At 42.3% G+C, this 16898-nt stretch overlaps 1 protein-coding gene across 7 annotated transcripts in view; it reads right to left on the bottom strand.

The window, feature by feature from the left end:
- ARVCF (ARVCF delta catenin family member) overlaps nt 1–16898 on the bottom strand; it is a 257122-nt gene that overhangs the window by 32479 nt on the left and 207745 nt on the right. For all 7 annotated transcript variants that reach the window (XM_088135346.1, XM_088135349.1, XM_088135350.1 and 4 more), the window contains 3 exons: nt 14935–15052; nt 13308–13479; nt 7574–7645 (listed from right to left, as the gene is read on the bottom strand). In XM_088135346.1, coding sequence (XP_087991472.1) covers nt 7574–7645; nt 13308–13479; nt 14935–15052 — 362 coding nt within the window. The remainder of the gene's footprint in view (nt 1–7573; nt 7646–13307; nt 13480–14934; nt 15053–16898) is intronic.

The raw sequence follows: 16898 nt of genomic DNA, 5'->3' as shown, positions 1-16898 counted from the left end.
GAGAACTGATTCCTGAGGGCTGATTTCCCTTGTACAGATCTACCTCTCCATTATAAGGAATGTTAATTACTCTGGTCTTTTTCATAATGTTCTTGCTGTTTCTTGCATTCTTGAAATAAGAGATTTTTCCCCCCACTCATATTTAAATCACTTTGGAGATTCTCTAGACAGAAAGGCAGGATTGAAAAATAATGTTGCATAAAGAAATCAAACCAAATCAATCAATGGTGAAAGGACACAAGGCAACTTTAGTATACTACGGTGAGAATAAACAGTAGAACAAAATCAACGCTGGGAAGCACGTCCAGTCCGCTCCCAGCGGTCTGTGTGTGATCATCTTTTATTATCAGAGAAAGGAGTAAGAAATCCAATTCTGGATTTTTTATTTATCAAGCAAGGGAGGAAGGTCAGATGCTCTTGTGATTGGGGTTTGCAAAGCCCCAGCGTTAAGCTAATAACTACCCAGGTTGGTCCCTCTCAGTGAATAAAGATATTCTATCTGAGTAGCCCATTTTTTCCAAAAAGACCTGCAATACTTTTCTGGAGAGACTCCTAGCATTGCACGGAGCCATTGCCCTTAATGTTGAAATTCATAACTAATCATTTCTGAAGGATGGGAAAGGGAACATCGATAAAGATTTAGCGGGAAAACCATTCAATACCTGCCCTGTTAAAATATATATCCAGGCAAAACATTTGGAGGCACTGATAGAGTCTCAGACTCACCCTCAGTACCTGGACAAGCCAATCAATGCTTAAGAAGCTGGGAAGCCTCCATGAAGTTTTTCCAACTGTGTGATGCTGTGAAAAGCCAAAGCAAAGGACTGGCAACCAATCCCTTGGTCTCCTGCCACGCCTTCCCAACTTATCCAAAGCAGGATCAGACAACATGGAGGCCAAATATTCCAGTAGACCACTGTGCCAGTAAAACAACACCAATAAAGCTTTCCCAGGATACATCTGGATGCCTCCCTGCCCCCCCAGGAAACTTGGCAATTGTAATGGTATGTGGGAATGACCTTGGGGGACTGAGTGAAGAGATGCTTCCAAGGGAATAGTCAGATAAGAGACAGCATAGCCCTCAGCTGGATAGTGGGTGGGGCAAGAGGCTCAGGAGGGACCCTTCCTAGTTTCTCAGGCTATAAAAGAGATGGAGGAGAACTGTACTTTCAGACTTGCAAGATTCTGTCAATGTAGCTTTCCAATAAAGTAGAATTAGCTCATCTGGTTGTGATTCTTATCTGGTTCACCTCGCAAGGCCAACATCAATCTTGCCCGCCTCCTTTTTTTGTGAACTTTCAGGCAAGAACACTGAAGTCATTGGAGAATCTGAGCTTCTCATACCAGATTTAGCCATCTCATGAGATTGCAGCTGTCTTAAATTTTTATTTATTTTTTGCATCCTAGCCACTATGCGCAGTTGAACAATGTACTAGATGCCTAAAAAATTCCTGCCCTCACACATAAATTCTAGGCTTGTGCTTCTTAACTCATATTAGATAGGCCAATCAACCATTTCTGGTGAGTTTTCATTCCAGGAATTGGCGGGGGGTGGGGTGGGCTGTCTTTGTGAATTCTGGAATAGTCAGGAAAAATAATTTCATATCCAAGTCATTTCCACCCCATCCAAAAGAATATCCCAGTGGAAGTATAAACCATTGTACTTACTACAGCTGAAGCCAACTGTTGTTCAAAGTCTGTTTTTGTGATGAATGAAGAGGAGAGAATTTAATGTAGTGAATGGAGAGGTAAAAGAAGTTTAGCGTGTGAAAGATCTCCAAAAAGGAAGGGGAAAAGTGCTATCTAAAATAATGAAGTTCTATTGACATAAGGCATTGCAAGATGGATGAGGAATTATTAGTCCTTTTGTAAATTATGAGCACCACAGGGGATTATGATGAGCAATGTACTTAGCAAACCCATAGAAGTATGAAGCTCTTAGCAACAGCCCTGGTGAGAATTCTCAACCTTGACCGTGAAACATAAAAAGGAACTTTCTTTAAGTAGGTGGATGCCATCTAGGTCTTCAGAGTTAGGGGTAGGGTTAGGTTAGGTCTTCAGAACAACCATGGTCAACTGCCATGGTCATCCATATGTAGTGGTAGACGAATGGTAGCTTAAGTCCCAGTGAATGTAAAAGAATTCAGGGATGACTTTGGGGAAGATATGAGACAACCATTAAAGAGGGAAGGAAGGAGCGAGCTTGGAGGCTTGGAGAAGAGATTACACAATCCAGAGATAGAAGAAAGTGTGAGAAAGAACCTCAAGATGATCCTCCCTTGATTTTGTTTCATCTAAGATGGGACAGAGAGAAACTTGAACAGGCTTTTACAATATCATTAATATATCCTACAACAATAAAGGAGCATTCTTGTGATCCTTGCAATGTCTGTTTCTTGACCTGTCTTACCTTGCAGTGCTGACAATTGTCCACCTCTGGCAAGCAAAATAACCCTGCCCAAATTGTGTGTTTCATCCACAAGAATTCCTCTACACAACAGGATGGAAATGGAAACTTTCTTCGGTCCTTGTTCTGATTATCATATTTGCTGTCAGTTCTCATTGCCTCAAGTCTGACTGGCACTTGTACCCACCTGGCCCTGTCACCAGCTGTCTTTGTAAGACCTGTCATCCCGCTTGGAGGAAAAAGCTGGGTTGGCTGTCATATTCTGCCATGACAGGAGCTTTCTTGATCCTGTGAGAGGAGACTGTATTATTTCTGCAGATCAGTTTTTAAAGGCAGGATGTCACTTCACTATAGCATGGGCCTGAATAAGCAGTCTCTATAGAAGACTGACAGACAGGAAGGAAGGGAGAAATGGAGAAGGAAATTAACTGGCTCTTGTTGGAAGGAAGGAAGGAAGGAAGGAAGGAAGGAAGGAAGGAAGGAAGGAAGGAAGGAAGGAAGGAAGGAAGGAAGGAAGGAAGGAAGATTAAGAATGAACAAACAGGATCTTAAGACTGGCAGAAGGGAGGGAGGGAGGGATTGGCACTTGCTTGAAAGAAAGAAACTGAACACTTGGGAAGAAGGAGAGACTGGCACCTGGAAGGAAGGAACACTGCTCTATATTGAAAAGAAACACCAGAAGCACTCCTTTCTGGTAGGAGTGAGCAAAATGAATCTAAGCAATTTAGCAGGGGGACCTAAGCAAAACCCAAATAAATGTTGTGACCCAGTTATGTCAGATTCAAATCCTTCTTGACTTTGAGTACTAAGACCCTTGGGGCTCAACAGGGATGGGCAACTTAGAATTTCAGGACCTTGGACAGTTACAGGTGAGAGATGTGCTTTGCGGCTGAATCCTGGACCTTTTCTTCTCTTTAGGGCAGTGTCCATGAATTGTGTCCACACGTGTCCCTCCAATGCTTTGGGTCCTTCCCACAGAAACTCTCCGTAGGAACCACTGAACTGTAATTTTTAATGTGAAACAAAGGGGTGATTTAAAAAGTGGCAATGTTCATATTAAGATGCTGGAACTGAGAACAGAGCAATTATGTTTATTCTCTTTCATTACCATCTTTTTGTGAATGGGATACAACATCTTATGAAATTGCCAAGAAAGCATATGCAGAAATGAAGTTTCTTCTTCTTCGCCTTCATGTTCTTCACCTCCACCCTACCCAATTTCCAAAATTCATTTTTGGGGGCTTGCTTCAACTTCAATACCAGGAACAAAATGTCCTTTAAATCCATACTTGTTTAAACAGATTAATATTATTCAATAGGCCACTGTGATTAAAGTCCTGTGGAGAACAATTTGACTTTTCAGAATGAAGGAGAAAAAAATATAAAAGTACCTGTAGTGTTTCCAGTTCCCCAAGGTTATCATCAATATTAGATCTATTTGACTCAATCATTCCTTTTATATGCACATTCTGTGAAAGGGATCCTGACAGGTCTTAGCTTCAGGAACAAAGCTTTCCTGCAAAATGGATTAACTTATCTTTCTGCTTGCATTTCATCAACACCCAAAGTGTCTTGAACAGCCTTGTAATCGGGGCAGCTCTCCCACTGTGCTAGAAATGAGCAGCAATTTGGTGACAAGTCTTTGCTTGGTCTGTAGATGCTTCCAATCCCTAGCCTTGGTGGAACTTTGAGATGGAATCTGCTTTCAACTGAAAACTTGATCCCTCCAGATAGATCCAGTTAGTGTGCCAAATGGCAAGAGTCTGTGAGATCAGTCATCTCAGACAAGGAGACAGCAGGAGATGGAAGACCAGGGACAAGGGAGCGTGAAATGCTGGGGACATGCCAGTCTGAAGCTGTAAAGGAATGTAGAGATAACTTTGATGAAGGAATGCAAGAGTGGCTAAAGGAGGAGAAAGGACAACTTAGTCCTGGGAAAGAGGATAGCTTAAGAAAGAAATTCAAATTAGCTGTGCTTTGATTCTGGTTTGTAGATGAGGCAGAAGGAAACTCTTTTCAAGATTCAGTTGTTATACCCTACAATAACAAAGTAGCATCCTTGGATTCCTTGCGGTGTCTGTTTTCTGACCTGGTCTACTCAAAGGGTGGAGGGAAATGCTGCTACCATTAGTATTGACAATAAACAATTTTGTTCCTCAGTGTGAGAATCAAGGAAAGGAATGGAGAGTAGACATCAAGAAGCAGAAGGTGAGTCTGCTGACAGCTTATCTCCTAAACCAGTGTTTTTCAAACTTCTCAACTTTAAGATGTGTGGACCTCAACTCCCAGAACTCCTCAGCCAACATGTTGAAGTCCACACATCTTAAAGTTGCCAAGTTCAAAAAACTCTGTCCTAAAAAGTGACTTAACTCAAGTGCCAAGAAATCTGGAAGGAAGCATTTCAAATCATGCGAAGTGACTCCTTCTTAATTTACTCACTACAAATGAGACTGGGAAATTCCTCTTATAGTTTCTAAGATTCTTTATTTGCTACAAGCCTAGCATTAAATATGCCTTCCTAAAATCTTTGTAGTTCTTGTTTCCGGCTGTGTGGGGTTTGATACTCAACATTTTTTGGCTCAACCAGCATGGCCAGTGGCAAGGGACTGTGGGAATTGTAGCCCAAACTACCTGTGGAGGGCCTCAAAATAGGCCATGTAGGCTAAATGCCAGCAGAATTTATATTCTCTCATGATGCTCCTGTAACCAGTGGCAAGTATGTTCACAATACACACCCAACCAGGTCACAAATACTCCCCATCAGATTCTATGGCAGAAAAATCCTTATTTCATTATAATTACTTTACAATTACATTATAATTACACATAAGATGTATTCTGAGCTAGACTTCTTTTGGGGCGTTCTGCACTTACACACCAAGAGGACTTCTGTTCACAAAGAGGCAATCAAAATGAATGAGAGCACTGGTAACACATGGCCAGGAACCAATTCCTTCATTTATTCAAGGAAGCAGAATAACTTTATTGAATGTGTGTGTTTGTTTCAAGGCGGTACCTCCCATTCTATTTCATCTTTGCAACTCTCCTGTAGTATTCTTTAATTCGAAACAAAGAAAACAGTTAAAGAAAACCCAAGAAAAAGGCAGCAAATCAAGTAAAGTTGGCAACTAATGGATTAAAATCAACAAAGACAATACTGGGAACACAGCCTCATAGTTACTAAATGGAGGAAGGAGAAGCAGATTTATTTCATGAGGTTAGAGTTCCTCAGACTGGATATCATTACAGAGAAAACCCTCTTATATTCAAGAGCTTCACCTTCTTTGAAGGATACAAGCACAGTACTTTTACAGATCTTAACTGGCCAGCAGACTCAAACGTACAATTCTTCATCATACATTTTGACCTTTCCACAAAAGATCCTTAGTGATTATTTCCATTTATTGAAAAATATCCTGCCTAAGGTACATGTTAATATGAAAAAGATTAATATACAACGCTTGGCTTTAAACACACACAGACGCACAGCATGTCATGATATCACTCAAATCAAATCTATTTGATCATTGGGAACATTTTTGGTCTTCACAATGAGGCTCGGCCTTAGCTGGGAATTAATTTCATCCAAAAAGAATTAAAATGCCATGCTACAGATCTGACCTTTCCATTAATAGATCAGAAACTGCCATTTTATTCTTGCTTACTTGATGGAAGAATCCCCAATCCCATTATAAACTAAGGGAACCACACAGACTTTCAAAAGGGGAAAAAATCAGTTAGAAATAGAAGACACATTCCCATACATTCCAAAATATATCCTGTGGCCAACCAACAACTCTCCCAGATATATTAACTTGCTTCTTTTCAAGTCTGTCTTAAAAAAAGGAAAATCTTCATGGCTTCAACCTTTCCCAAAATCTAGACATGATGCATATAAATTCAACTGGTATTTTATGTCTAAGTTCTCCCTGTGGGCAGGAATGACTCACTTAGGTGAGCTCTCAAGACATCCAAAGACTTCATCGAAGCAATCTTAATCAAAGAAAAGTAAGAAATAAAGCATTTTGGCAACTGCTCTGATAAAAATCAAGTCCTGTCTCAACAGCGTTCAAAACACCTATCGTACCTTCTCCTTCCCACTCAGTCTGACTATTTAGCCCTCTCTTTTGGGTGGGCTGTCTTCTTTCCACCTAAATTTTCCTTTTGCAACCATCTGATTGGTTATTGTGTTACGTGAGGACAAACCCTCACATCTTGGTACACAATGTTGGGCTCCCCAAGGTTCAGAGAGAATTCCCGTCTGCTGAGATATTGCCAGCCACACAACCACCACTGTGCTTACTACAGAACTGCAGCTATAGTGGGAGATGGTTTACTGCTGCAATCCTGCACTCCTGGGTCCATTCCTTGATGCTCACTTGCTCTGGAGCTTCCTCCTCTATGATGGCCAACTCAGCTCAAGGAAGGTGACCCCTTCCACCCATGCCATTTCATCCAGGCAACTGAACGATTACTCTCAGCCCCATAGGACCTCTACTTACATTCTCATTCATGCCCTCATAGCAAGCCCTTTGTTCACCAATTGGCTCTGGAAGAGATAGGTTCCTTTTTATTGCTTTTGAATGACAAGGACATTGGCATTTGGCTTCCTTGCCTTTTTAAGGGACGTTCTTGGGCAAGGAAGAAATGCCAGCTTTTTAAAGAAGGAGGAAAAAAAAGCAAAGACAAGAACACGGGTTTCTCCACATTACTAGGGCTTCCTTCAGACCTCAGTCATGGCAAGTCATCAGTGTGCATGGGCCGCCAATTAGGAACAGTCTGGAAAAAATGCATGCTCACGCCATTTATCGTGCTCATCCTTTTTTGAGATGCTCAAGAATGTTCAGTCCTTGCTAAGAAACGAAAAGATCAAAACTTCAAGAATGTTGCAACAAATCAAGGGAGAAAAGTTGTAGCTAGAAAAGTTCTTTATCATCCTATGAACCTTTGATAGGAGATTGGATGCAGACATACTTGGTTTGCAAAAGAAAATGTCATTTCTCATCAGCACAATACCATACATGGGACAGAAGCTTCCTCTGAACGCTAATTCCAGAGTGAAATTAGAGAAGCATGAAATCTAAGGAGAAATGCTGCATTTTTCACTCCTCTTCTACAAAACGCCTTAGGAACCCACCCTTGAGTCTTTGCTGATCTTTGAATTACCTTTTGCTGACTCAGATCGCTTAGGTAAGTCCAGTGTATCAAAGTTCCGGTCCACATCTCCATTCTTCTTTCCTAAGCAGGACACACAAGAAATGAGCAAATAAACATGATTTGGTGCATGACTGAACCTAATCCATTTCCAAATACCACCCCAAACCAGGACAAACAGAACACCAAGCTCAAAATTACACCCACGCACGCCCACCCTGTACTCCTATCATTTACACATGCATTTTACACTTATGTAAGTTTGGGACATATTTACTGGGCATGCAAATGAGCTTTTCATGGATTAGCAGAAACGACAAACATGTGGTGGGATGTATGATTGACTGATATATTGTTTATTTATTGTCTACTGCGTTTGTATCGTGGTCTTCCTCTAGAAACTCAAGGCAACATACATGGGATCTGCCTTCATTTTATTCCCTCCCGGTAAGGTAAGTTGAATTGGGAGAGAGTGGCTGGACCAAAATTTCCCAGCAATTGTAAAATCAAATAGAGATTTGAATATGGATCTCCCCAGTAGCAATCCAAAACATAACTGCGTTCCGGCGATCTGGCTTGACTCTAGTTTTTTCTAGAAGTCCAACAAAATGAATTCATTTCTTTCCAGTCTTTCAAGCCAGTGAGAGGCCTTGCTACACCCCCCTTCCAAGAGTTTGTATGTGATGGAAAACCTTTAAAAGACTTTCCTCTCAAATCTAAACAGATGAAATGTAATTCCTGAAGAAAATTCCGCTTTTCTCAAGCTAAGAAAGTTATGCACCTAAAGGCAACAAAGGGAAGAATTTCCAGACACAAGGTCAGCAGGATTTGGTTGTTTTTTTAAAAACTTACCAGGAGGAAAATCTCAGCAAGGGAAATAAGTAAAAATAAATAAAGTAAAAAATCCTTCCTGAGGTTCATGAATTCAGGCGTATTACAAACATAAAGCAGCTTTTAAATGGTTCAGCAGGTTTTATCTCCATCGCTTGGAATTGTATACCTTGGGGGAAATTCCTGGTAGAAATTTTTATTCAATGCATCTCACGAACAACCTTTAAACTTCTTCAAAAGCTAGCTGGGCGGGGTTGGAGGAATGCCATAAGGAAACAATCCAGTGGAAGAGAGTGCTAATCTTTATTCCCCTCTCCATTTCCCCTCTAACAAATCAACAAATCAACAATAATATTAAATGTATATGCTGCCTGGCTGAATCAAGCTCTTATCTACCTATTTTGGGTGAACATAATGGTCCAGATTTAATGGGAGAGATTGGACTGTGGGTTTTTATTCCTTCCAATCATATCATTGTACCAGTTGAGTTTTAATAAGGTGTCCTACACATTTTTGCAGCCCTGATGGGGTGGGTGAGGTTTAACTGAGGAATGGCATTCGTTCCTAGCAGTGTGCAGGGTTCAAAGAGTCCCCAGATCTCTCTTTTCCCCAGCCAACCCAACTCCTGATCTACTCTACTGACTTATGCAAAAAAGAGAAAACACTGCGGGTGAAAATGAAGTTTCCATTTTTTCAGGGATGACTTCAGAAATGCAACGGGAGCCTACTTCGGGACACAGCCAACACACTGCTAAAGCAAGTTGTCAGGCGTTGTGATACAACGCCACAATCTGGAATGACAGCCAAGTCGAACGGCTTAGCTAAGAAGAATACTCTAACGTCGCTTCTTCCAGAGGTGGAAAGATGACAGTGTTTCCTGCCAGAATGGAAGACAGCACCAGAGAAGCAAAGAGACAGATGAGGAACTTAGAAGAGGTAAGTTTCAAAACCAGAAAACGCCTTGGGTAATCGTATGGGTAAAGTTGGGCCCCACAGACATTCCACCTGGCACAGCTGTCTTTGCCCAGCAACGTGGGCATCACGATGCCCACTTCTTTTAATAAAATATGTTTAGGTTGTCCCAGAGATGCAAAAGAAGGAGGGAGGAGGAGGAGGAGGAGGAGGAGGAGGATTTTTTTCCCATAATAATGAAGAAGGGGAAGGGGAAGGAGAAGGAGAATGTTTTTTTCATAATGAAGGAGAAGGAGAAGGAGAAGGAGAAGGAGAAGGAGAAGGAGAAGGAGAAGGAGAAGGAGAAGGAGAAGGAGAAGGAGAAGGAGAAGGAGAATAATTTTTTCATAATAATAGAGAAGAGGAAGGGAAAAAGGGAGGATATATATTTTTTTCATAACGGAGGAAGAAGAGGAGGAGGAGAAGGAACACAACATTGCTTGTGGTGTCCAGCTATTCTGAAATCTCCCCTTTCTTCCCCTAAATTCAGCCCAAATTCATCATAGCCTCTTGGATATCCTGGCAGTGGAGAAAACAAGCAGGACGAAAAAAAGACGTGATACATGCACACAGGGGAAAGGAAAGCAAGAGACCCAGCCTCTGCTTCTCCCAGCTTTTATCCTTACATTGAAGGGAGGAAGAAGAGAAAAACCTAGCCAAGTGAAAAAAAGAAATGGGGACCAGGGGGAGGGGGAGAGAGGAGAAAGAGACAGAAACTCACCTTGATTGAACCATTCCTCTAATAACCAGAAAAGCAGTCCAAGGGGGGTAAGAGTGAAAACAAACAAAAGTTTTCAAAAAATAAAGACTAAACCAAAAGGAAAATCAGACAAGAACTTGTGCAAAACAGATTTTAAACCTGTGAACTGAGACCAGCAGAGGCTCTGAAGCTTCTGAGATGAGAGGGGCACCTTGGTTCTCCCCCCTTCCCAAAGGGGTACTCTGTCCCTGCCATTCTGCTTTTGGTGTGGATTTGGTGGGAACATCCCAAAGCGTGTGTTGATGGAGATTCTCAGTCATCCAGGTGGAATTATCTGGGGGGTGAGTCATGGCAATGACTCACCCCCCAGATAATCCCAGAGCGTGTGTTTTCTCTTGGGAGGGGACCAAGAGGAGGCTACCTCCAACACAAATGGGATTTATAGTGGTAGGAGGAGAAGGGAGTTTTGGACCACCAGGGAGAAGTGGGCAAACCTTTGTCAGCTGCAGATGGATCTCATGCACAGGATTGACACAAGATAAATTTGTAGGTTCTTAGTATCAATCTCATTTTATGAGCCTAAAAAAGGGTGCTCACTTGTAGTCGTTGGATCAACATGTTCCAACTCAGTCATCGATACTGTAGATCTGGCTCTGGGCTTTCTCTCTTTGGACTGCATTATTCAGTGCTACTGGGGCAGCATGTCTGTGTGTACGTGTGTGTGTGTGGGGGGGGGGGGTGCTGGTAAACCCCTGCCTGTAAAAATTCCACCCATCAGGGCAACTCATTGTAGACCAGTCTTCTTGGCATGTTAGTTTCCTACATAGAGAGATAGTTCTGTATGGAAGAGCACCCAATGCTGTGTGCCTCCATCAGGACCCTGAACTGATACACACATCCACAGGTACACCAGTGCTCCAAATTCCCTTTTTGCCTGCCAAGTACCTCCACCTTCTCTCCCATTTTTTGCCTCAGTTGTGGTCAGGTATCTGGTCTTGCACGGCAACCAAGATCACTGCTAAAGACTTCCTGGTCTGAACAGAGGAACAGCTGCTTGGAAAGGTGCAGGATTACCGAACGCCATGCATTCACTGTGATTTGATACTGACAAATCTGCCTTGTGTTACACTTTAGGTATAAGCCACATGCTGGCCTGGTTCAACCCAGATTAAGTTAAAATGACATTCCAGAGAAGGATCCTGACTCAGCGTACAAGTGCAAATCACATCCTGCATTGTCTCGCCGAACATATGTTCCAAAGCAGGTGTACAAAGATGCCTGAAGATTGGATTACTTCTGCTCCTCCCTAGCTCCTAATTTGGGGGCAAATGTTTGCTGGGGCTGTATAGATTCAACCTTCTTTTTGGACTGGGAAAATTTTAGATAAAAGTATGTGTTTTAGCATATTCTCACATGGCCATAGCATCACGCCGTGACCACACCCCAACTAAAACAACAGACTGTGCCCCCGCGTGGATGAAGAAATCAACCAAGACGTCAAAGGTTTCCCTTGTCACTAGCGATCATTCAGCACTCTTCTGTAACCTGGATCATCTAGATAGGCAGGATTACAACTCCCAGGATTCCCAGCTGGCAATGGCCATCCACATTTTGTTTGCAACTTCCCCTAGCATTCAGAGTTCCTGCAGGCATCTCCTTCTAGTCTACGCATTTCTAGCATCACTTTGCCCTCTGTTCTTTTGAAAGTAATTTCCTGTTGCATGGTTGTGTTCTCCTCTTTAGGATAATGCCTCTGTTATATGTTTTTCAACTTGCAAACATTTTGGTATGTATCTTGCCCAAATGTTTGCTCTTTTTTGGTCATATCTTTCACAAAAGGGGCTGTTCATGCCAATTTGGGTCCATGGAACCTACCCATCAAGGAAGTATTCATGGGAATCTCTACTCCAGTGTTTCTCAACCTCAGCAACTTTAAAGTGTGTGGACTTCAACCCCCAGAATTCCCCACCCAGCATGCTAGGGGATTCTGGCTGAGGATGATGGCTGGGGAACTCTGGGAGTTGAAGTCCACATGCCTTAAAGTTGCTGAGGTTGAGAAATGCTGCTCTACCCATATACAGATATTCCTTCACAGATGCCCACACACAGTCCCCAGAGTGGGGTAGTGGTGACAAGGCCTCCTGTGAAAAATCAGCAATGGTGCAACAGACAGATCCTCCATCCACATGAGGTCTTCCTCTTTTGCAGCTGTTAGGGCAATCTGCAAACAAAATCTGGATGGCCAATGCTGGATGGGAATTCTGGGGGAGGTAGTGCCACCTATCTGGATGACCAAGGTTGTGGAAGAGTGCTGAATGACTGCTGGTGACAGGGAAGCCCTTGACATCTTGGTTGATTTCTTAATCCATAGGGGGCACAGTCTGTTATTTTAGTTGAGGTGAGGTCACAGCATGATGACGCTATAGCCATGGTCATGCGAGATTTGGTTGATTTCCTAATTCACATGGTGCCAGTCTGTTGTTTTCTGAAGGAAGCTCAAAGATGCTTGAAACGGTTTGCCCATTGCTCATTACCCACCATGGCTAGAGAAGAAAATGCAACTAAATTCTGAGATCAGTTCCTTCTTAGATGTTTCACTGAGAAAGGATCCAGCAGGAATCTAAACTTCCTCCTAAGGGGTTGCTAAGAGTCTTACTTACTGTATCTTGATGCAGTCTAGACCATAGACCAGTGTTTCTCAACCTTAGCAACTTTAAGGTGAGTGGACTTCAACTTCCAGAATCTGCTCCTGATCTGGGGCTACCTCAGACTAGCCACAGACTAACAGGGCTCTCTTCCTACAATGTTTACAAATATAGACAGACTTTCTTAACGATAATGTAGCCCTCTTGAGTTGGAGAGGCCGAAAAAGGGAAAGGGGGAGGAGAGGAAACAGATTGGTAATAATAGAAATAGAAAAGAGAGGGGAGCAGAGCTGAGCAACCATCTTCATGATCAGTGCATTCAGAAGATCATGCTGAAGAGGGAAAATTCAGGAGAGATGGACAATTAAAACCTGCCTGTTCACTGCTTGCAATTCCAATCAGGAGGAGGAAAATGGTGACTTCTAAGATGTTACTGAAATGCAACACACAGCATCCCTGATCATCAACCAGGCTAGCTTGCTCGGAATTCTGGGACTTGGAGTCCCAAGGCAATGGAGGGCACCAGTTGGAAAAGGCTGGCATAGGCCTAACCAGTCCTGCAATGAGATTACAGGCTGGGCATAACCTGCCCCATCACTCCAAGAGGCAGAACACGCACCTTTGGCCTTTTTTCCACCAAAGCAGCCGGCGTCATCTTTCTTCTTCTTCTGAGAACCTCCCAGACTTCCCAGTTGGCTATTTTCTAGTTCTCGGTACTTGTCGGCTCCTGGAATTTCTTTGTGGACGTGGTAGGAGAGGTTCCTCATGATGCAGACGCAGTTCTCTACCGACTGAGGCAAGGTGGTTCCCAAAGAAAAAGATATAAGATGTCAGAGAACCATCACAATTTGAAACGTCCTCAGAGATGTCGCAAAAGCTTTGAAAAGGCAGGGATCATGGCCTTCACCCAAATCCAACTATTCTCCACCCAACCCAGGATCTTCTACTCTGGCTAGCTGTGAACCTTCCATGGTTTCAAGCCGAAGAAGGCTCTTTTCCACTCCCTGCTACCTTTCCAAATGGAGCAACCAACGTAGCAGGCCAATGGATGAGTGACTTCTAGATTTTAATAAAGGAAAAACCCATCAAAGCAAATATTCACAATTTATAAAGTAGCTAGAGGAAAATGATATTTTACAACACGCATCTGCGCTACTGCTCAAAGCCAGAAAGCCTACATGGGGTGTAGGAGCCCTACCCATCCTCCCCCAGGTTCAATCTCTAGCTAATGAGTTGCAGATGGCAAAAAGAGAAAGACCACAGTGCAGCTTAATTTGTTAGGGCTTGTCAAGAATCTGGAAACAGCAGCAAAAGCTTCTACATTCCATATGGTAGCTTTGCTGGAATGTGCCCCAACCCCGCCCTCCTCACAAAACATATACTTATTCACAAACTGTGAGTGCCTTCAACACAGAGGCACAACTGCCAGTAACTGAGCAGTAGAGGATAAGACTTGTATGTAGAACTCGCCAAGCTTGATTCTGCACACCTTCGGAGAAGGACTCTGTCTGAAACCTTGGAGAGATGGACTACAGCAGTGGTAATTACCCCAAGTTTAAGAACCCCTGGACTAGTGGTTTGATTCAAAGTAACAGTCAAACCACTGGAACAAACTGACTTTAGAGCAAAGGCCTTATCTCAGGTCAGACCCCATGGCTCGTATAGAAAGGTTCTTCAACTTCAATCATCCCCCACTCCGACTAAGCCCGGAGAAGACATGTACATCAAATCTACCCAAACATGGGATGAGAAAAGACCCCAAAATTCTAGGACAGATGAGTAAGTTGTACTGCAAGAGATGACAGGATTCACACATCACTGAATCATTATGTGATTTGCTTGACTTTGCCTTAGCTAGCTGTTTAGGCCTGAATGTGCTAGATCCAGCCTGGCAATTGTGGCTTATTCAGCAAATCATGGTTAAGCAACTGTGGCAAATCAGGATGTGCAAAAGGAATGAGCTTTTCATAAGAGAGGGCCGAAATTTTAAGAAGCAAGACCTGCTCGTTTTTTAAGCCAACAGATTCTCTGTTGAGAGCACAAGGTCAGCAAAAGCTGTTGGAAGCCTTTGTCAGCACAATCCCCAATCCAACAGGCAGAAAAATCTAAATAAACGGTATCACTGGGATCATATGCCCTCAGCACATCCCATGTCTTCTACTTTCTAGAAAATTCACATGCAAGAAAGGCAAGGGTTTCTCCTCCAAAGTATGACTCCATTTCAGAAGATGGAGCCAGGGGATTACCTTGTTATCCGTATCTTTTTTGCCCACTGCAGACTGCAGAGCATGAAGAAGAGCATCCACTAAGCCTTCACATTCCCGGAGTCTTCGGCGTGCTTCAGCGCCATCCGAACTTACATTCCTGCAAAAAATAAAAATAAAAATATTACTGGGGGCACATGACTTGCACGAGCTTTGCAACCAATTAAGCAAACTCCCCTTTTTAGTGCATCTATTATAGTCATCAAGGTTCTAACCGTTTCGAATGAGCCAACGCACGTTTAAAAAGTCATCATTTTGGCCAAGGTGGCATAGCGATTAAGTGGAAAGGAATGTAGAACTTGGGGAAGGAAGGAGTGAGCAGGTATGGGGGGACACGCAGAACAGATTATAGAGGCCTAAGAAAGAAGGAAGCATGAGAAAGAAACTCAAAATAAACCCACTTTGGTTTCGTTTGGTACAAGATGGGACACAGAGGAACTTGGACAGGTTTTCCAGATTTATGTCAGCTCTTTGAGATAGGCCAGGTCAAGAAATAGGCATGGCAGGAATTCTGGGAATGCTGTTTATAGAAGTAAGGTAGAATAACTGAATTGCACTATGATAATTCTGATGAGGTTCTGAACACACTTAATTGGAGTTATTTCCTTGAAAACAAACGGTTGCCCAGCTAACAGCGGAAACAAGATTTGTCCAGATAAAGAAGCCATCTATTTCAGCCCTCTCCTCATTTTGCAAACCATCGCTTTCCTTCAAATGACGTTTGACCCAAATCATATATATGGATGACTTCATCAAGGGTTGTATGCTTTTCAGCTCAGAAGACAGATCCGAGTATTTCAATCTGTCTGCACGTTTTTGAAATAATTCATCCATCCACCTGAATGATGACATCTGTACAGCGAACAGTTTCTGCCAGACACATCTGTAGAACTGGGAAAAATACCTTTTTTTTTTTTTAACCCAAATCTTTCTCTCTCCATTTCTCACGCATAATTTCAATTCCCATATTTGTCATTTCCTAAACTGGAAAAAAAAAAGACTTCTCACTTGACATTTTTCTAAGTTGCATCAGCTTATAATTTGGTAATCAGCTCCTACCTATATAATGACTCTGGAAAGTGTTGCTTAAAAAGGGGCAAGAGTTCAACACACCTTATTTCCTTCCTACCAAATCCAGCTTCAGTTAATATTAATGAATGGACCAAAAGGATTGTCTGTGTGCAAAAGGAAAAGCTAACATCCATTAAAGACATAGAACAATTAACTAAAGCTAATTAACCAAGCCCCTTTATAAAATGTAAACTAGAAATCCAAAACTGGGATGATTCCTTGAAGCAATCAACAGGATAAGCCACTTTCAAGCAGCTTGAACAGAAATGCAACTTTTTTTTATTTAAAGCTTGAAGGAGGGACAGAGTGGTAATTTAAAAAAAATAACAAACCACCTGGAGCTGTGGATAATTTTGGACTTTTTTCTTTTTGAAGTCCTTCCAGAATGCATTTTAATTCTCTCTGGTTCTGAAGCCCCCTTCTTTTATGGGAAACCTAACAGAATTTTAATGAAGAAATGATCAGATTACTTCCCCAAAACAATTCCCGCCTCGCTAATTTTCTGTCACCTCTCTGGAAGAGAATTTTAAGTGGATCGTTTAGGCCACTGCACTTCTAAAAATATCCATTTTTGCAGATACTAACACTCCAGGAAAGCAACTATAACACTGCTTTTTATTGTCTTACATTAGTAAGCATTTGAATTAATGTTCTGATTAGATGACAAAAGAGAAGATGTGGAAAGCCCTGGAGCAAACTTCATAGAATCCATAAAAATCACAGAAATATAGATTTGGGAGAAGCAACTTAATCTCCTAAATTTAACCTAGTACTCAGCACAACCCTCGGCTTGAATCCTGCCATGGGTACTCAACTTTGCAATAATGTAATGCTCTCTCCTCTGTGAAGTGACAGAGCTAGATTTTGACTTGCAC

Source organism: Python bivittatus, unplaced genomic scaffold (assembly GCF_059951505.1).
Source record: "Python bivittatus isolate LINGU-HERP-01145 unplaced genomic scaffold, Pbiv_v1 ctg000100_np1212, whole genome shotgun sequence".
Classification (NCBI taxonomy): Eukaryota; Metazoa; Chordata; class Lepidosauria; order Squamata; family Pythonidae; genus Python; species Python bivittatus.
Note: the sequence above shows the minus strand (reverse complement) of the source record. Positions and strands in the feature narration are given on the sequence as shown.